Genomic DNA, 22,233 nt, shown 5'->3' on the forward strand with positions numbered 1-22,233 from the left:
CTCCGGTCAATATTTGATGAGGTCTTCTTCTTCTTTTTTTTAAACAATGCAGCTTTCAGGGCTTCAGAATCAATATTTAAAAAAAAGTTAATTTTTCATAGCTTTGAAAGCCCAAGTGCATTATTATTACTAATACAAGAGCAGTGTGAGAAGTGACAGATTCCAAATGCACTTTATAAACATGGTGGAGGTGAAAACTATACGCTGTGCACTGATTTCCAGCCTCTTGGGGTCTTCAGGGGGAGCAGGAGGATCACGGCGTGTTCTTTAAAATCCAACTTTTCTTCTCTTGCAGTCTAGAAATCCCATCTCTGCTGTTCGTTGTCTTTGTCCTCCTTTTGTTCATGAGTCTCACGGAGTGCCGCCTCCCCCTCCCCCTCCCTCTCCCTCTCCCTCTCCCTCTCCTTCTCCCTCTCTCGGATGATCTCCACCAGCCTCTGGAACTTCTGGTTTAACTCCTCCATCCCTCCCACCGCCCTCCCGTCGTCCTTCTCCCCGTCACTCTCCAGCGAGCTCAGCGACTCGGCCCTCGAGTCGCGGCCCTCAAACTCGTAAGTCTGCAGGGAGTCATAGGGCGGCTGCGACAGGTCAAAGGTGACCTGGTCCAGGCGGATGTTCAGGAGGTCTTCCATGCGGAGGGGCTGCATGCTGGCGGGTTCTGCCCTGGCGGGCTCCGCCCCGCACGCCGCCCAGCCTCGGCTGTCGCCAAACATCCCCCCCGGTAAGGGCAGAGGCTGCGGGGTCAAGTCCGTTCTCTGGAGGCCGCACATGCTCAGTAGCTGCACTCCCGCCGGGTACGAGCCGCCGCCGCTCGCCCCGTTCACACACGTCCCTCTGCTGTTTGGGTTCAGCGAGCCCACAATGCTGTACGTGTCTCCCTTCAGGTAAGCAGCAGGGTTCACAGAGAGGATTTCACTGCCGTTTGAGTCGTTTCTCTCCGAAACGGAGGGAATGGAGGAATCGGTGTCAACGTCGTCCAACGTGCAGCTGGTGGCTCCGGTGCTGGTCTGAGTCTGCGATGACCCCGGCCGCCCCTCTTGCTGGTTTGACGAGGAGCTGTTGTGACTCCGGCATGAAGACTCGTTTGGGTCGCAGCTGGTGAGATTGGCAGCGTTGGTGGTTTGTGTCGACTCTGTCGCTTCTGTTGGGTTTATCTGAAAGAGAGAAGAAGAAGGGCGATATTAGACGATTCACGCGCCCACGCAGGGATGAGAGTATGGAAGCAGAAAAACGCCAAATATCAATATCAAGTTTGAATGAGATGATTCCAAGTCTAGAACTTGCTTTACAAATATACGTATATATTTATTTTCATCATCATCGTGTGAGAGACAGCACTGAACCTGATTGGACGGAGATCAGATTAACTTCACTTTGACTCCTTTTTATAAACCGAATAATAATTAATTAAATATAATTAAATGAAGAGACTGCAGTAATGGAGATACAAAACATACGGGCTGAATTTGAATCCGAGAACTATTTAAAAGGTATTTCAAATATATTGTACACAGAGCCACACATATGAAAACATTTCTTAATTACTGTTCAACAGATTTCTGATATAATCAATATAGAATCTGAACAAATTCCCAGCATGAGTCAATTTTGGTGTCTGAATTATTAAAAATTGATTTTGAGAAACCAGATTATTTGACATGACTTAAATGTTTAGATTTAAAAAATACAGCTTTTTGAATATTAGAAACTTTAAGTGAATTTTTGAAAACAGGGTAATAAAAGCCACATAAATTAAGGCAAATGGCTTTTGAAGTATAACATATAAACATTTTGACAACAAAGGGCCCTGAAAACCTTTTTTCCTGCTTCTGGTTCTTTAACATGACAGTTCGAGCTCCTCCCACTGGGTTGAGGTGGGCGGTACTAAAACAAAATGTGATGTTCCTTCTTCCTTGCACCAATCCGGATGCAGCAACATCTGAATCAGAATCTGGTGACAGTTAGCGGGAGACTGTCCACTTCCTGATGAATCACACTGTTGCATATCTAGTCCTGAAAATGTTATTGGGAAACTTTATTATTCACTTCATAACACGACTAAAGTCCTTTTGGCGTTTCTTTGCTTCCATACTGCGGCTACATGTTTGTTATCTGTCAGTAGCAGCACTGTTATCTGACCTTTGCCTGATCCTGAATCTCTTGTGTGTCGGCAGCTTCAGCGCCTTCCTTTCTGTCCGTCACTTTGCTCTTCGGCAGCATGTGCTCTGCCGCGTAACTAGCGGGGCTCGTCTCCGGAGAGCGCCGCAGAGGCTCAAAGGTGCTCTGGTTCTGGATGACGAGGGAATTGCCGACGTGACCTCCGGCGGGCCCGCGGGTCAGCTGAGTCAGCTGCAGACCGGCCTCCAGCGGCCCGACGGGATAATAATCCCTGAGAACGGGCAGTGTGTGGATGCCGTAGCAGAGGCGCCCGTACATCGGAGCGGAGCCCGGCCTCTGCTGAGGGTCCAGGCCCGGGCGCGGGTTGCGGTTCCAGCTGTACGTCCTGGCCCTCGGCGGATTCGGCTGGGTGTACCATCTGTGCCAAGAGATAAATGTCAGAGAAGCACACAGTCACGCACAGACATGCACACGCTCCCCCATAAGCCACCGTGGCAAAGGATCTTTTATTTTTGGGGGCGGCAGCTCACATGTTCCTGTTGTTGTGCATGTGCTGTATTCGGTGCATGCTCTGCAGCGCCGTGATGTCAAAAGCTGCGGTGTCCGCTTCCCCTCCCCCCTCGTCGTCGTAGGAAATGATGTTCTCCCTGACATCATCCTCCTCGAAGGGTGAGTGGGAGTCCCGCTTCTGATGGCGCAATGACAGCGAGAGTGCACACACCACTAAAGGGCAAAAGAGAGACACATGACCACCACGCTCTTCCAATGTCGCAGAGGCGACCTGACACAACGGCTCAAAGTCACAAACGAACGTATTTGAGGCGCTTCAGAGACTTTTTTTCCCCAAACCAAACCTACCGAGCAGAGTGGTGACACAAGCCAGCATGGCCAGCAGTGTGACCAAACTGAATATGAGAGACGGGGAGGCAGAAGACAGGGGCAGACAGACCATTTGTCTCTCCCACTTCCTGTCCCTCTGCTTCCCCCTGTCCTCGGTCTGCATGCCCCCGCGCAGACAGGGGCAAATGGTCACGGTCACCGTGCCCGTGTTGGTCAGACCCGAGGCCCCGTCGCGCAGCACCACCGGCACGTAGAGGGCGAGCGAGGATGAGGAGAAGCCGGGGAGGGGCTCCAAGGCCGACTGGAGCACCAGGCTGGCTGTCTCACCTGATAACGTGGTCGGAGAAAAAGAGAGAGAGAGAGAGAGAGAGAGAGAGAGAGAGAGAGAGAGAGAGACAGAGAGACACAGAGAGAGAGAGGAATCAAACACGGTCGCTGCACAACAAGCACGCACATGGTTGGTGTCATGATTCTGGATTTTGTGCAGGAAATAGAGAGAGTTTGAGCTAATTGGTGCGACCTCCGGTTTCCCTGATGGTGAGGTTGAGGGCAGAGCTGGACTCTGGGGGGATGCTGAAGTGGATCGGGGTGTCCTGCCCTCCTTGGTCCTTGTCGATGGCTCGCAGAACCTGGACCACCTGTGTGACACAGATCAGGAAGCTCTGTTTTAATGGTAAAGATAAATCTGACTCAAAGACGACAGAGAAGAAGAAAAAAAACATAATTCTGCATTATTTTTCTCTCAGTCAAAATGTTGATCAAATGAAAGAACACATGAAAATGACTTTGGTGCAACATGTGACGCTTTAATTTGAGGGGTCATTCCTCCGCGGGTCATTTTGGACTTGGCGGTGTTACAAGTCTTCTTCACTCACGCTCTACGCTCTACGCTCTACGGTACGGAGTTTGAATCTCAGGGCCACTGATCAAACTACAGTATTTGAAGTATTGGTGTGAGAATGTGTTGACATCATAGACTGTATATAAGTGGACGTCTCTCGTTGGTTTGTGGATGTTTTGAAGTCTCGAGGGAGGCTTTGGGAGCTGTTCCTTTAGGGGTCAAGAGCTCCGGACACCAGCTTACTGTATTTGTAAATCTGTTCATGTGCAAAGTGCTTTTCTATGTTTTCATTAATTACTAGTTAGCTTCGAGGTAGCATTTTGCTAGTTCAGGCTTGTTAGTAAAGCTAAGGCCTGTAACAGTGCAGTGCAGAGCAAAAGCAAGATATTCAGTATCAGATAATGCATTGCTCTCGCTCAGCTGCAGGATTCAATTATTTTATGCCTTTTTATGAGGCATATTGTTAAAAACAAATAGACTTGAAGTCTAAATAATCGCTTCAAGTCTATTGACTGTTTATAAGAAGTGGACGTAGTCATCGTGACGTCACTCATTGTTTGTGGACTGATGTTATGAAGCCTCGAGTTCGACGTTTTGGCCGTCGCCATGTTTCTTTTTGCTACCAGTGAACAGGAAGTGACCATATCTGGACTGAGGAGGAGTGACGTAGAGACGCTGTATACGTCTCTGGTAGAGACCTGTCAATCACTGTGTAGCCCCGCCCTAAAGCATCCCCTGCTTTATGGTCTGTTTGACTCTAAATGGACCATAAGTTACTAAATGAACATCATGCTGTATTGAAGAAGACTTGAAACTAGAGATTGAGACCATAAACTCATGTTTACAATGTTTACTGAGGTAATAAATCAAGAGAGAAGTAGAGTCATTTTCTCATAGACTTCTATACAACCAGAGGAGTCGCCCCCTGGTGGACACTAGAGAGAATGCAGCTTTAACACATGACGCATTGGCTTCACTCTTCAGAACCGGAGGTTGCCGCCTGGTTGACACAGACATGTTGAGTGTGTGTGTGTAACGTAAAACCATCATGCAGCACATGTGTGTAAATTTGACCTTCAAAAATAAAAATCTGATAAATAAGACGATCAACTGACAACCGTCCGGCTTCGACAGGTGACCGATCGATTGGTGCATCTCTACTGAAGATTTGAAGATTAAGCTCTTCCAGTATATTTCTGATACCCATCATGACATCATGAATTAAACATTGATGCTGTTTGAGAAAGCAGCTGAGTAAAGAGAGACGGGAGTTTTCCTCGGCTGCATCAATTTTTAAATACGCGATGTTTTTAACAACAGATGTGCAAAATTAAATCAAGTTAAAAAAAGAAAAGGAGCTGCAGACTGAACGGATAGAAACAGGAATAATATCAGACAGCAGGACCTGTCCGGGGGCGCTGGAGTCACACACAGACGTGGTGTACTGCCGGTCCAGCTCGGGCGCGTTGTCATTCTGGTCCAGCGTCTCTATGGCAACCACAACCCTTGACACAAGATTTGGATTGTCTGACGGAGAAAAGAGGAAAACAGACACTCGTGTTGAAAATCATCCCTGAGTTTTGCATCGCTGTGTGTGTGTTTTGGGTGAAATATGGAGCACGGTGAGCTCCGGCGCCGGAGGGCCGACGTTACCCCGCTGTGTGGCGATGACGGTGATGTTGTGCCACTGCTCCTGCTCGCGGTCCAACTCCATCACCGTGCTGATGGAGCCCGTGTCGGAGGCGATGCGGAACAGGGCCTCGGGGTCCGACTGGGGATCGATGGAGTACCTGAGGTGCAGAAACCGGCAAGTATAAGGAGCGGGGAGCATAAGATGAGCGAGGAGAGCTCATGAGCGACTCGATGATGATGTCATAACCACCTGATGTTGCTGCTTTGTCCCGTGTCCGGGTCCACGGCGTCGACCCGGCCGACGGAGCAGACGGGGGCGCAGTTCTCGGACACGTCCAGGTGGTAGCGACTCTGGGAGAACCGCGGCGGCTCGTCGGCGTTGAGGACCATGACCTGGACCGTCGCCTGGTCCTTAAAGGGGCCTTTCCTCAGGTACCGCGTGTCCACCACAGGGTTGACGACCTCCACGGAGAAAGAGTACGAGCTGCGGCTCTCATAATCCAGCAGCTGATGGGACGAAACAAATGAATTTCCTTTCATGTGTGATTCACATGTATATACGCTGCACTTCATGAATTACTTTTCATTCATCATTCTCGCTCTTTTATCTCGCCGTAAAACTCACACGCAACGTTACGTTTGGGAGTCATTCCTTTCATCATCGGCCTCCTCTTACCTCACCCTCTGCAGTCCCTCCAGTTAAGATTTCACTGAGCAACAGTTCTTTGAGTGCTTAGAAGGAAAGAAGAGTCACGCTGGCTGCCTTGAACACGGCTGCTCATCAGGTCATTGTTACGCATTAATTGCTCGTGTGTGGAGTCTTGGGAATCTGAACCTGCCGGCTTCAGACTGTGTTTGAGTGCCGAAGAGTTTAAATGGACAAATAAAATCTATTTTGCAATAACAGGCCGAAGGAGATTGTTTTTTAAAAACTTCTGAAATGTCACGTATTTTTCTCATTATGAAGCCATTTAGGAAAAAGTAGCTACAAGGAACTTTGAACAGTCTCAGTGTAAGACGGATGCCTCTGTGGAGAGCTGCAGGGATGACGTGTTGTTATCGTCAAACAGGAAGTTAGCGTCGCTTTAGTTCACTCGACAATAATCCAATGGATTCTGGATTATCTGTGTCAAACGTTTATAATACTGTTCATCAAGATAATCTTCACTAATGAACGCCACTTTTATGATGTTTGAAGTGTAAAGTAAAAAGCTAACGTTAGTCTGTAAAGGAACTCCACCACGGTCACGTGACTTCACGTCTCCACCAGTGTCTCCATCAGTGTTCTAGTGTCGAAACATTTAGACACTTTTTTAAGACACGTAAAAGCTTCTAAATTCACCGGAACTAAACGCTAAAATCTCTTCAGTTTAAAAAAGAAAAAAAGGTATTAAAAAACGTTCTTTCAGTCGCTTACAAAACAAAGATTTGCGTTAGCCAGATCAGATCTTTCTGCTCATGGAAACAGTACCACCTTTGTCCACAGGGGTCGCCACAATCAACACACGCCCACCTTGTTCAGCACAATGACAGCCTCTTGGTCTCTTCCCGTGATGTTGAAGATGTCGGCCTCCTCCGGGTCCAGGATCGTGAACTCCAGCTGAGCGTTTTCTCCCAGATCAGGATCGGTGGCGGAGAGACGGCCCACCTCCACACCTGGAGCTGCGAGCTCAGACACAGAGAACGACCACGCACCTGCAGAGACAGCACAACAATGAACGCACATCATGCATGAGGCTGATGCGGCTTTCACTCACATATTTCATGTCCACGTAATCATTCCACCTGCACATATAGCGACCACACCGAGATCCTCACTAATGCAACTCTAATGTGAGAGAGGGAGGACTGAATCCACAGTCTGTCAAATGTATTCCACGGTTCAGCTGGAGTTTATATCAGATCCACCAAAATATTCAGTGTGGAATTCCCTCTCGGGAACGTCTTATGGGAATTTACATTTTGAAGATAAATCCACTGGAAATGACAAACTCAGACGGCTGAAGTCGTAATTGCTTTGGCTGAACTTTGAAATGCATCTTTGCACAGAGAATCTCTCTCTGGCCAGAAAGGAAAGACCGTTTACCACAGCGCCCATAACCGCTTCATCAGTGTCCACGTAGAGGCATGTTTCATGTCTTTACCACCACATCTTATAATATGTGCTTATAATAATTATAACCCATTTACAAATTCAAAGCCCTCGTTTGTAAATTATTTTAAGCCACAATCTGAACATGTTTTACATTACAGTCATTTAGCAGACGCTTTTTATCCAAAGCGACTTACAATTCAGAGTCTATCACATTTCTACACCGTAGGCACAACTCCGGGAGCAATTTTGGGGTTAAGTGTCTTGCTCAAGGACACATCGACATATGCGACTAGCAGAGCTGGAGCCGGGGTTCGAACCGCCGACCCTCTGATTGAAAGACGGCCCTGCACTTAGCCACAATCGCCCATAGACAATCGCCCATTTTATATTTATTTTAGCTAATATAGTCAATCAATGCTACTGTAACCTTTGCTGATGAATGTGCATATTGTTATTATTTTTATTATTAATATTATTATTAAGAGGGTTTTATTTATCTTTTGTTCAATGTGTTCTGTTTCATCACATTTTTAAAAATCTTTTTTCATCAGGAGTGTTTTTACTTTCCATGTTTTCTCTTTTTAATCAGAGCCGCCCTGCTGATTGTTAATCATTCAAGTCCTCACGTTATGAGGAGCGTTTTAGAGTCACACCCTCTTCGCATTCAAAGCGCGTACTACATGAGCCATTCACTTAAACTGTGGCGTTATTGTCAAACAGAAAAATAATGACCCGGAGTAGAAGGTGGTGAGGGGGGGGGGGGGGGGGGGGGGGGGATAAAGTCAGATAGCGGATAAATAACAGCGCTGGCATTTGGTAAATATTAAATTGCTTCTGTGTTGCGGAACAATTTATCAACGCGAGAACAAAAAGGGAGCTTTCAACGTGAAGATGAACGACGGTAAGCGGAGGCTGTCAGGAAGAAGAAGAAGTCGAGGTGGTATGTAGAGAGAAGCAGCATACGTCTGAAAGCCTTAGACGCATTCTGCAGTGATTTTACTGTCTATTGAAGCGGAAAGCGCTGAACTTTAAGATGAAATATTAATAGCATAGAAGGGGGAAAAGCTTGGATAAGAAAAGGCCGACATGATCTTTCACTCTTCTACGTCAAGGCGCAGTCCATTTCTGAAGCTCAGGGACCACACGGGTAGTGTTAGTATGAATGTTAATGCCAGTCGTCTCTGGAAGAGGACGAGTTCTTCCAACTGATGGTGAAAAAAACAGTGATTAGGACGAGAAATATTGGAGTGACAAGCAGCTCGCTTTATCTTGAACCCGACGAGACGACGAGGACCCAAAGGAGGCAGGAAAATATCTGAGTGCTGTCGCTAATTACGAGACGTTTCATCATTTAAATCTTCGCTCACACACACAAACTCCACAGAGAGTGAAAGACAGTTAAAGGAACAGTGTGTATTATTTAGTGACATCTAGCGGTGAAGTTACAGATTGCAACTAACGAAATACCCCTCAGCTAAGCCCCTCCCCTTTGTAAGTGTGTCAAGAACTACGGTGGCCTTCAGGTACAGAGTTATATTTAGGGTTTTAGTACAACAAGGAGCTACTCTAATCTATAATCTGCTCAGATAACGTAAAAACACAGAAAGTCTCTGTAGAGCCGGTGTAGAAAGGCGGCGGAACCCTACGTGGATATAAAATCCTTTTTCTAAGATAACAGAAACACTGCGATTCTTAGTTTCAGGTGATTCTGCTGATCACCTGAATTGATTAAAACATAGTTATGAATATTATGTTCCATTTCTGCCAGTTGATCCCCCTAAATGTTACACACTGCTCCTTTAAGTGGCGGTCTGATGACAGCTTACTCCTCCTGAAGTGAGGCGGGTTGTCGTTGACGTCGCTCAGCCTCACGGTGACGGTGGTCGTCCCCGACAGTCCGCCCAGATGCCCCCCCATGTCTTTGGCCTGGAGCACCACCAGATACTCGTCCCGCGTCTCTCTGTCCATGTCGGGCACCGCTGTCCTCAGGACACCTGGTGGACGGCAGAGCAGGAAATCACAACGGCACAGCGACTTCACGATGTCTCTGCAAATCACCGTCAAAGCGAGTCATACGTGTTCAGAATTAGGACACGGAAAAACATGGCCGCAGATCATGTAAATGTTGGATATATGGTGGCAGAGACATGTGGTATCTAAGCGGGGGCCTCTGGGGTTTACTGTGTTTACTCAGACCTGTCTGAGGATCCACAGAGAAGTGGTCCTGGCCCTGAGTGATGGCGTACACCAGCCGGGCGCTGTTTCCATATGTTGGGTCATCGGCGTCTCTGGCCGTGACTTGGATTATGGACGTTCCTGTGAGAGAGGCGATAAAAGGTAAAAGGTCGACAAGCTGGGTGGCAGGTTTATAAACTTAAAGTGATACGCTGCAGAAATGTGTCTCATCTGTCGGATTAAAAGGATAATCCACTTTTTCTGCCGAATGAAACGTTCATCTTTTTAGATGAAATATGATTCGATATCCTGGTTTTCATGTTAAACAATATCAGAGATATTTATACTCCGTTAAGGAAAATGTTCAAATATAAATAAATAATACAAGTCAAATATTCTGCAGGAGTAGAAACAGAACCTGCAACGATTAACAGCGGATTAATCTGCACCTGATGTGATGATCAATCATATTTTAAGCAAAGATGTGAAGCTTTTATTTGACCTATAGGACCGTTTGGGTTTTCTATATTGATGGTGATTTGAATACTTCTACCTGGGAGTTTTCATGGTCATTTTTTCGTTTCAGATTATTTAATAAATAAATAATTTTAAACATTTCTATGTCTACCTGTAAGAATCATAAACGTTTGTTTATTTTCCGTCCCAGAAAAACAGCCAAGAATCTCGTTGGCTGTTTGTTGGAGGGAACCAGTGATGCTAACTTCCTGTTTGACTACAGAAGTGATGCTAACTTCCTGTTTGACTACAGAAGTGCTGCTAACTTCCTGTTTGGCTACAGGAGTGACGCTAACTTCCTGTTTGACTACAGAAGTGATGCTAACTTCCTGTTTGACTACAGAAGTGCTGCTAACTTCCTGTTTGGCTACAGGAGTGCTGCTAACTTCCTGTTTGGCTACAGAAGTGCTGCTAACTTCCTGTTTGGCTACAGAAGTGATGCTAACTTCCTGTTTGGCTACAGAAATACGTCGTCGCTGCAGATCTCTACAAGCAAATTATAGCTGCTGAACATCAGTACGTTAGCACTGTCATTGTGACCATGTTAGCATGCTGATGTTAGCATTCAGCTCAAAGCTCTGCCGTGCTTAAGTGCAGCTTCACAAACTCTATTTACTATGAATATTTATAATATTATTGGACTATATTTACTGTCCTGCATTTGATTTGAGGCCTTTACACACTAGTGGTCAATATATATTTTTTGTGAATATTACGCAGCGAGATGTAATATCTTTGGGGGAACGAGGTTGATTTTTCGGAGGTTTCGCACCACGAATAAAAAACGTTGTGCATAACGAGTTGAGTTGCATCTTTATTCATGAGATTCTATATTCACTTTATTATTCTTTTCAATCTCGACAAAGTCAGCGCAGACCCGATCCACTCCTTCCTTTCTTTCCTTTCAAAATATTGAAAATAATATATTCGCATTTTGCATTCATGTATTCGTCAAGCCCCCCCCCCGTGTAAAGCCTTAAAACTGTCTCATTATCCACTGTAACACCCTCAGACATCTGGCGGCATGCACACTACTTTCTGCCATCAATCCCACAATGCAATGCTCTGCATTTCACAGATGATGTGTCTGACACCTCAGTTTTGAGTGTTGAAGTCGCTTCACAGCCTTCGTGTACCTATGTTGGCCATCTCCGGCACCACGGCGACGTAGGGCTCGTCGAGGAAGATGGGTGGGTTGTCGTTGATGTCCTGCACCCTGATGACGAACTCCGACGAGGGCTCCAGGGCCTGGCCCGTCTGGCGGTCCGTAGCTGTGGCGACGAGGCGGTACTGGTCCTTCTCCTCGCGGTCCAGGGACTTGGTGACGTGTATGTTCCCCGTGTTGCCGTCGATCACAAACACGGAGCCCACCCCCTCCCCCTCCAATGTGTACTTAGTGCGTCCATCTCCTCCGTCAATATCCGTGTGCAGCTGTAACAAATAAAAAAACACTCAGAGTGAATTACAGCAACACCTTTCGGGGGTCGACGTCGCCCCTCAAGACGCAGGTATCATTAAGCGTTAACACTGTGTGTGGATATGGGTGATTTATGTGGATGTGTGCTCAGTGAGTCCGACATGAACGGCACCAGGTGTTGGATGATACGTATGGGGACCGGGGGATGAGTGCTGATGCACACAGCTAATTAACTCACTGGACCAGGCGTGCCATTGGGGGGTTTGTCGAGAGCAAAAGAAAACACATGGATGTGGACCGTAGATGTCCTACATGTACATTCTCACTTCCATCCATCTGTCCCTTCCTTCCCCTTCTTGTGATTCCATCTGCCTGACTTCCTTGTACCTTTTAAGCCTTCTCTTTCTCCTTGTGTCTCCGTTTTTTTATATCAAGTTTCCACAGAATGCCCATCTGCTCACATTCCTCCTCATCTCTCTCTCTCTCTCTCTCTCTCTCTCTCTCTCTCTCTCTCTCTCTCTCTCTCTCTCTCTCTCTCTCTCTCTCTCTCTCTCTCTCTCTCTCTCTCTCTCTCTCTCTCTCTCTCTCTCTCTCTCTCTCTCTCTCTCTCTCTCTCTCTCTCTCTCTCTCTCTCATTTGCTCTCCGGTGCAGAACACTCGCTCGGTCTTTAATGGCAGAGAGGATATTAGTGCGAGCGAGATAGGTAAAAGGCCAAACACACAGAAATAGAAAGCTGAGGAGATTACTCAGCCTTCATCACACTGAGCTTCCTGACCAGGAACCTTCACATCTCTCGGCCCCTTAAGGCGCATCTGCACATGTTCATATAATCCACAAGGCTTACTCACAACCTCTGCTGTGGCCCTCAGATACTCACGAGCTGCTAAAGCCGCCCACTTAAAAAAAAAAGAAATTCAGCTTTAACAATTTTACAAATTCACTTAGCAATTTCAAATATATATAGTTTTTTGCACGGCATGGAATGCAACGTATTTTGCACTTTTTAAGTGTAAATTAACAAAATTCAACAGATGAATAAAAACTGTAAAACAATCCACATTTAAAATAACAAAAAAATAATAAAAATAAATAAATGTTTTCACATAAAATTGTTTAAACACATAAAGACAGATGTTGAAGCGATGCATGAACACATCATCCGAGGCTGCCTCTCTCAGGGTTTCGGGGTCAGCTGTTTGGGAGCATGAGTGAAAAAAAAAGCTCCAATTTTCTTTTTCAAGCGTTTTTTGAGGAACTAGAAACCCAGCGGTGGAAGATCTGAGGGTTCCTGGAGGAAATTGAATTGCTATTTTAAAAGTTTCTATATATTCCAGCATAATGCATGTTAACAGTTCACACACACGCACACACACACACACACACACACACGCACACACATACTGCAGGAGACCAGGAGAATATATATAAGATTAGAGTGTGTATGTCTTGGAGGATAAAGTTGGGGGATTATATAGCTCGTGATAGCAGACCCTACAAATTGCTAGATAAGGGACTCACGCTTTTATATATTTTTTTCTTCTCTACCACCCACATCCCTCTCCCTCCTTCCTCCTGCAGAGCAGCTTCGATTCTGATCCCACTTCAGCAACGAGAGAGACGTCTCTGTCGGAGTCTCTCTCCATCCATCCATCCCCTCTCTCTCTCTCTCTCTCTCTCTCTCTCCTCTCTTTTATACTTCCAGCCCTCCTGTAATTGCTGGCTCCGTCCCGCTGTGCTTCAGTCAGCATGGATAAACACTCTCGCGGCGGGGAAGACATGTATCCACCCCGCTGAAAAACAAAGCTGGAGAAAGAGAAGGAGGAAATTGTCTCTTCCAATTCCCTTTGTCACTTTCCCTCCTCCTCTCACAGGGGGGGGGGGGGGGGGAGCTCAAGGAACCTGTGATTTGAACTGTTGATGTCACCTCTCTGTTTCTTTTATTTTTGGACAAACAAACCCCCTTATGCAGCATGTTATTACATGCATGTTAACATCAGGACTGCGTGCAGAGGAACGAGCCATCTCGTGTGACTACTGATTGCTTTAACCCCCCCCCCCCCCCCCCCCCCCCCCCCAACTGTATCAATACCAACCGGACAGGAAGATTAAACATTTATGAGGTATATACTGCACTGGTACAAATCCAATCTAGACTGTCACTATAAAGTATACTGCCGGCTACAAAGTGGCTGGCAGCGCTCCCCGTTAGCGTTACAGCTGATATAATCCTAGGTGGCTGCCAGCGGCTGCATTAGTGCCGAGCGCTCGACTGTGAAAACGCTACGGGTGAAACCTCCGGGGACGTGGTTCAGGTGTGCCGTGGATTAAATCATCTCAGACACTTTGGTGTTGAAGGTTGCCGGTGTGGCGACTGTAATAAAAAAACGTTGAGCGTGTGACACGACAAGACGCCGCAGTTACATGCAGATGTGTTTTGTGACCTGATGTTGTGAGAGTTAACGTTAACACGTTGGGGAGAAATTATCATCGTGCAAAGAAAATATGAGTTTAAATGTTAACAGAAGTGTTGTTTTAGCGAGATTCAAACATTGACGTTGTTTCCGGTTGCCTCCGTAGACTGAGCCTCCGCAGACTGAGACTCTGCAGACTGAGCCTCCGCAGACTGAGCCTCCGTAGACTGAGCCTCCGTAGACTGAGCCTCCGCAGACTGAGACTCCGTAGACTGAGCCTCCGCAGACTGAGACTGAGCCTCCGCAGACTGAGCCTCCGCAGACTGAGACTGAGCCGCCGCAGACTGAGACTCCGCAGACTGAGACTCCGTAGACTGAGACTCCGCAGACTGAGACTCCGTAGACTGAGCCTCCGCAGACTGAGCCTCCGTAGACTGAGCCTCCGCAGACTGAGACTCCGCAGACTGAGACTCCGCAGACTGAGACTCCGCAGACTGAGCCTCCGCAGACTGAGACTCCGCAGACTGAGACTGAGCCTCCGCAGACTGAGACTCCGCAGACTGAGACTCCGCAGACTGAGACTCCGCAGACTGAGACTGAGCCTCCGCAGACTGAGACTGAGCCTCCGCAGACTGAGACTCCGCAGACTGAGACTCCGCAGACTGAGCCTCCGCAGACTGAGCCTCCGTAGACTGAGCCTCCGCAGACTGAGACTCCGCAGACTGAGACTCCGCAGACTGAGCCTCCGCAGACTGAGCCTCTGCAGACTGAGCCTCCGTAGACTGAGACTGAGACTCCGCAGACTGAGCCTCCGCAGACTGAGACTGAGACTCCGTAGACTGAGCCTCCGCAGACTGAGACTGAGACTCCGCAGACTGAGACTCCGTAGACTGAGCCTCCGCAGACTGAGCCTCCGCAGACTGAGGCTGAGCCTCCATAGACTGAGCCTCTGCAGACTGAGCCTCCGCAGACTGAGCCTGAGCCTCCATAGACTGAGCCTCCGCAGACTGAGCCTCCGCAGACTGAGACTGAGCCTCCATAGACTGAGCCTCCGCAGACTGAGCCTCCGCAGACTGAGACTGAGCCTCCATAGACTGAGCCTCCGTAGACTGAGACTGAGCCTCCATAGACTGAGCCTCCGCAGACTGAGGCTCCGCAGACTGAGACTGAGCCTCCATAGACTGAGCCTCCGCAGACTGAGCCTCCGCAGACTGAGACTGAGCCTCCATAGACTGAGCCTCCGTAGACTGAGACTGAGCCTCCATAGACGGAGCCTCCGCAGACGGAGCGCGAGCTCCGAGCATGAACGGAGTATTATTCTCCGAAACATCCGAGGACGTAGAAACAAAATGAAGTGTGAAGAATCAAAAAGACAACGAGTGTAACTGAGAGATATGAACATAGACTGTAGGTGTAACCGGCTAAAAGCCATAAACCAACCTCCTCTATAGAGAGATGGGATTATATAGAGAGGTTATCTAAACTCATATCTCATATTCATGGAATACTTTATCACCTTTATACAAACCCTGTAAAGAAAGAAGTCAAGTATTAAATGTGTTATAAAGAAACAAAGGTTGAATATCCTGTAAACTATTTGATTGGCTGTCATTACGTCATTTTCTGGCGCCGGCTTCACTACGAGGAGGATAACGTTGATAACTTGTGACTCTCAGCCGTGGCTGCTCGTAGTAACTTACGAGTTGCTGTAGATAATAAACACTAATTAGTTATTTAAAACAGATTGAAGGCTTTTCAAGAGGACAGCTACTTGTTCTGTTGGTGTTTAGAACAGCTGCCGTCACGAATCACCAGTTATTTGTCACATTTTAGTCATTTTTATCCCTCAAAGGATTTCAGCCAAGTTTTAGTGTCAACTTTTAGTCAAAACATTTTCACTCTTAAATTTGTCAGTTATTTTGTATTTAGTCTGAGTCCTGTGTTACATTATTTTTCATCAGATTATATTGAATATTTCAGTCAATCTAGTCGAGCCAAAACAATCATTTTTGTCATTTTATTCAAACTTATCTTACTGATCATCATCATTATCTGAAGAAACACACAGGTGGAATGATTAAGAATGCAGCTTTTTCAATTCAATCGTTCTTTGTAGAAACTCAGTCTCCGTCTTTGTCTGTCAGCTGTTGAAGGTGTTGACGACCACTGGACTGTTTGTAGCTGCTGTTAAAGCTGACTGAAGTGAAACCTCTGAGTGTCTTCATGGAGTCTGACGTTCTGTTCATGAACTCAGAGAGCAGAGTTGATCATCTAGTGACTTGTAGCTCATAATGTCTCTCTGGTGGAACGTTACACGTTGGGTTTCTCCTCCTAATACATGTTTATACCTGCACACTAAATAATGTTTTCTACTCACTAACAGCACACAGACCTGAAGAGACACTTTGTTTAGTTTGTATTCTCTATCTTTGGTGGTTAATGTTCTTACATCAGCTTGACAAGATGTTGCACTCCGCCGTACTTCCGTTGCCAAAACTGCGTGTGCACACTTACGTACGCATTGTCTACAAACTGTATATTGTACTTGCACACAAGTACACGATTTTCTAATTTGCCATCTCTCAATGTCCCCGACCGTTGGACACTGATTCAAAGTGTCTGTCTTGTTTTTAGCTGTAACATTTTACTGCACGAGTTGTGAACGATATGACGCGATATGAAGCCGCGACATCTTCTTTTTTAACTCTCCTTCAGCCCGAGTGTTGAAGGTCATTAAACGGCTCAATTTTCCCACAGACTGTTTATTAGAAGTGGACGTAGTTGTCGCTACGTCACCCATTGGTTTGTGGAGTGAAGTTTTGAAGTCTCGACTTTGGCAATTTGGCCGTCGCCATCTTGTTTTTTTGCAACCAGTGAACAGGAAGTGACCATATTAGGACTGAGGAGTGACGTAGAGACGCCCTATACGTCTCTGGTAGAGACCTGTCAATCACCGTGTAGCCCCGCCCTAAAGCATCCCCTGCTTTATGGTCTGTTTGACTCTAAATGGACCATAATGTACTAAATGAACATCATGCTGTATTGAAGAAGACTTGAAACTAGAGATTGAGACCATAAACTCATGTTTACAATGTTTACTGAGGTAATAAATCAAGAGAGAAGTAGAGTCATTTTCTCATAGACTTCTATACAACCAGAGGAGTCGCCCCCTGGTGGACACTAGAGAGAATGCAGCTTTAACACACTTTTTAAGACACTTCCAGGTTGCCGCCTGGTTGTTTCCTTATGATAATGAGCTTCTCCTTCTGTTCTGCACAGCCAGTCATGTGGAGTCAAATCTTCTCAAAGAAGATTAATGAAGGTAATTTTGTGACAGAATCCAACACTACAATGATTTAAAGAGGTCATTTTAAAAGACAGTGAAGGAAGGCAAGGTGATTATATTGTCTGGCAAATTTATATTTAATCATCTGAATAATGTGCAATTCACAAAGTGATGGGAGGTACTGTTCATGGATGCTTTGGTCTGGTTTTACTCTTGACTGATTGGTAACAGAAACGTTGAGCTTACTGGCTATAGAAAACAGAACGCCGTAAAAATATATTTTTCAGTTTTTACGCGCCATAAAAAAGTGTTTTAAAGAGTTTAAAGAGTGGCGCAAAACTCTGTTTTGTTGGTAGTGAATAGAGGCGTTTAATGGCGCTTTTGGCTCTCCATCATATGGAGGAAACAAACCTTGGAAGCCAGAGAACCTTTTCTTTGGCAGATGTGCTCGGCGAGCATTTCTCATTGAAGTGCGAGGCCGCCGTCATCATTTAGCTCTTATAACACATCGACGGAGCGTGCAGCGAAATGATGTAGAAAGCAAAGCGACACTGTGAGCGGGACTCCAAGGACACACGGAGCTGCAGTGAAACATCACTTATGAGGGTAATGGTGCACGACTGAGTGAGTAAATATGTTTCATTTGCATGCAATGAAAAAGGTTATTCACGTGACGGTTTGACAGCTTACCCGTCCGATGAGCACAGGCTCGGGCCCTCGGTACTCCTCGATCACAAAGAACTGGTTCCAGAGCCAGCTCCTCCGGCGGCGAGTTCGAGGCTCCGACCCGTCGACTTGAGAAGCAGAGACCCACGTGGAGCGCCCCCGCGTCCCCTCAGGCGGAACGCCACCAACACCCGTCTCCAAACGGAGCTCCTCGCCCAAACTGAGAGCTTCAATTACACCTTCGGCCTCTCCGTTAGTCAAACTGCTTCTTTTCTCGCGGCTCAGAGTGAGTTCACGGCTGTGTTTGTCTATTAGGGCTTTGGCAGCTGATGCGGGATGTTTAAGCATCACTGTTTGCCTCGCTAAACTGTCCTTAAAGTCAAAATCATTAGGTCTCCTGTCATTTAGTCTCAAAGCCGCATTAGGCAGGGCGCTTACATCACCCTCTCCGCTCCGAAAGTGGCTTTTGTACTCTTTGAATGGCTCAATAAAGTCCTCAATGGACTCTGGATGAAGTGTGACATGTTGTCCTTTGCTTGAAATCACTTCCGAACCCCGCTCTTCCTCCGAGAGGCCGACAGCCACTGAAACGCCGTTTCTTTTCCCTTCACGGAACAAAAGTAGAAGAAGAAGAAGAAGAAGAAGACGTGCAGCCATCGCTCAGTTTAACTGTCTCAAAGAATCGCTGACGGACGGCCGATCACATGCGGCTTCTTTCCTGACGATCCATGTTCTCGTTCAGGCTTCTTCTTCCCGCGGGTGCCTTCTTCGTTTCGCTGAACATTTTTCCGTTGCGGCACGCATGCTGACAGGATCACCTGAGAGAAACACATAATTAGTGTCACTTTAATGGGATACAAGCGTTTTAAAAGATGCAGAAGTGAAAAAGACAAAGAGAAGTCGACATCCTACTCGTTAAATATTTTAAACCTTGTAAATCAGTTCCGCTGTTTGTTGCTCTGCTGCTGTTAAAAAAACCCAAGTAGCTGCACACGAACTCTGAAACCGGTCTGATGAGACTTCATACCGGATGATGTTATTCATATTATTCTCGTCGCTGCTGGCGCTGCTCTCGTGTGTGAATGCTGTGATTATTGATCACTCAGGTATTCTCAGAGAGTTCAGCGTGGTCTTAAAACAATTTCAATTAATTTGGCGCCCCCGAGGGCCCGTCGATGAGGAGGAGCTCAGGTACTTTACTGCTCCTTGTCACACACAGGTGTGATGGATGTCGTCTCTAAAGATGGCGTCCCCCATGCCTGAAAGAAGTCCCCCCCCTTATGAGATTAATTAGACTCATAAATAATTAAATCAATGACTGGTCCTTGTTTCCCAAAAGTTTGATGACCTGCGTTTCGTCAGAAGTGTCAGCAGCTTAAAAACCGGCGTAATCGTAGCTTTCAATCCTCGTTGTGCCGCCGTCCATCACTGTTCCCCGCCATCAATGGAGATTTTCTCCCATCTGTTGTTCACCTTAATGCACGAATGGAGGCGACCGTTATCCCACAATGCAACACGGCATGAGTCACTCAGAGGCCACTTTGGTAGGTTTACCTGTGCAGCGTTACGCAATCCAATACAACTGTTGTGCCGTCACGTCTACTTTTATAATTATTGAAGTTATTGTTGGTCATAGAGTTGGGAATCGAGGAAGAGGTTCCAGTTGAGAACTGGTTACAGATTGACCCTCTCCTAAGCCCCGCCTCTCGAACTCAGACTGGCCAATCATAGCGTCGACATCGTCCAGCTCCGACCGGGGTCTGACAACTATCTCTCTGCTCCACAGACTCTCATCAACGGTTTCAGATGGTCTCCATGTTCAGGCTGGTTTAGTGGATTTGGAGCTTGTTGTGGTTAAATGTTTTGTAATAGTGATGCCATAAAAAAACGATGTCGGCATGTTTCTCTGCCATTTGCACGTTGCAAAACACACGCATCATGAAGTCAAACTCTTTGTTGTATCCAGGCAGCAACCAGGGGGCGACTCCTCTGGTTGTATAGAAGTCTATGAGAAAATGACTCTACTTCTCTCTTGATTTATTACCTCAGTAAACATTGTAAACATGAGTTTATGGTCTCAATCTCTAGTTTCAAGTCTTCTTCAATACAGCATGATGTTCATTTAGTACATTATGGTCCATTTAGAGTCAAACAGACCATAAAGCAGGGGATGCTTTAGTATTCAAGATGGCTACTCTCTGTCCTTATCTGAAGGAGAGCCTGGTGCTCCAAACGTTACACAGCAAGACACAAACAGGAGCTACTTGGTTCTCTGTCTGATTTAATTCTGAAGCTAATAAAGTGACCACTGAGTGTGACCACACAGGGATCTGCTCCACAAGCTGTTTCAAATTAAGTTTTGCACGGATGCATTTCTCTTTTGAACATTCAAGCTTTAGCATCCTGCAAAAAGCCGAAGAGACTTCCCTGCACAGGCCGCCACGTTATGCAAATGATCAATATCGCAGCTGAAGAACATGAATGACAAAGTGTAAATAAATGTACACTGAACGTGAGCTTTGATTCATTTAGATGCAAGTAAGCCCAGAGAGGACCCATAGTGAAGCACCAGGCCTTTGATATAATACCAACCATAACATTCCTGTGATAAATCTAAATTGTGATGCTTCATATAAAAAGGAACAGACACATGAAAATGAAACCAATTTTTTTCTTTTTCCACTCAAGAGATACTGACCTACTTTCTGAAGTAATTAAGTAAATGCTTCTCTCTTCACGTCATTTTCTTCTTGAGAGGAGATTCACTCTTGAATCTTTCATTTGGCTTCGTTAACCGCACCGTTCGTAACGCCTCGTGTTCAGCATCTGTTTGCCGGCATCTTAAATCGAAACAAAACACGAGAAGTGGTTCCTCTAGAAAAAACAAAAAAGAAAACACTCTTGTCTTCCTCAGCTATTGTGCATTCAGCATACGGCTTACATCTCTCTCTCTCTCTCTCTCCAAACCCCCCCCCACGTTGCCAGCAGTGCATGTCATTCCCCCGTTGTTTGAAGTCTTTAGAGTGTGAGTGTGCATGAGATGTGTGTGTGTGTGTGTGTGTGTGTGTGTGTGTGAAATGTAAGGCGGGGATGGAGGATGAAAGCGTGAGGACGATTTTGCCATAGCCGGCTCAGAGCGGGATGATGAGTGGTGACATAGCTCTAAATTGCAAATCGCTGTTTCTGTCTCACTTCACTCTCGGCATCGAGTCGCTTCGCTGCAGCGAGGCTATTTCGTCTTTTATTAAAAATAGCCCTGTGCATGTCAGGCCTTTAACATGGGGAGAGATGGAGGTAGAGTGTGGGGGGGGGGGGGCAGCCCCGGCTGGCTTTCACGACCAAGACGTGGACGGATTCTGTTCCATTAAACCATCTCTGGCTTTCTCTCTGCTGCCGTTCGTCTTTTAGACCTCTCATCCACTCCTCTCTCTCGGCGCACACATGGAAATCTCTTAAGTCGTTCCAAATCAGACTGGTGGTGAGGAGAGGCCCACTGTACTCAGCACAGCAGTCAGCGCATTATAGTCCAGGCCCGGCGCGGCTTAGCCTTAAGTGGTGCAACCAGGGGCGTTACTAAGAGAGGGCGGGGCATCAACGATGTGATGGGCGGAGAACTTAGTGTAACGGACCGTTGTCAACCCTCTTGGTTCAGCAGGCATGTGAACAACGGATTGATTCCACAGTTTAACCGTCAGGGTGTCAAATAAAGTTATACTGACTGTCGCTGTCGGCTGATATTCATTCAAAATATGCGATCAGGACATCATTTATGCTTTTCTAGTCGCCGATCACTGATAACATTGTGAACAGCAAATCTTTGTTGAAATTGACTGGAGGAGAGCTGGTAGCGTTAGCAGCACCGCAGGTTTGTGGACAGAAGTTTTAAAGCCTCGAGGTCGACATCTTGGTTTTTTTGCAACCAGTGAACAGGAAGTGACCATATTAGGACTGAGGAGGAGTGACGTAGACCTCGTATACGTCTCTGGTCTCAAGGACCTCTTGTAGTTTGGAGTGACTCACACTTTCTCAACGCACCTTTTATTACCGTTGATTTACGGCTGGCTCCCCTTCTGGTAGGAGGCCACAAGTGAGACACAGTGCAAACAGTTTGCTCACTTTTATTGTTTTGGAAAGGTTTGGCTAACAGCGCTGACTGCATTGCTCTCGCTCAGCTGCAGGATTCAATTATTTTATGCCTTTTTATGAGGCATATTGTTAAAAACAAATAGACTTGA

The 22,233-nt window shown here is 46.4% G+C and overlaps 1 protein-coding gene across 1 annotated transcript; it reads right to left on the reverse strand.

The window, feature by feature from the left end:
* Positions 1 to 296: 296 nt before the first annotated feature.
* Positions 297 to 18,346, reverse strand: cdh24a (cadherin 24, type 2a). The gene is given in 12 exon segments (XM_076081522.1): positions 297 to 1,154; positions 2,140 to 2,536; positions 2,649 to 2,841; positions 2,977 to 3,285; positions 3,479 to 3,596; positions 5,205 to 5,589; positions 5,682 to 5,938; positions 6,945 to 7,126; positions 9,353 to 9,520; positions 9,723 to 9,842; positions 11,354 to 11,648; positions 18,023 to 18,346. Coding segments are annotated over 12 exon segments (3,606 nt in total).
* Positions 18,347 to 22,233: the final 3,887 nt, after the last annotated feature.

The sequence above is a fragment of the Anarhichas minor genome, unplaced genomic scaffold (genome assembly GCF_050575085.1).
Source record: "Anarhichas minor isolate MPS153535 unplaced genomic scaffold, ASM5057508v1 ptg000081l, whole genome shotgun sequence".
Lineage (NCBI taxonomy): Eukaryota > Metazoa > Chordata > Actinopteri > Perciformes > Anarhichadidae > Anarhichas > Anarhichas minor.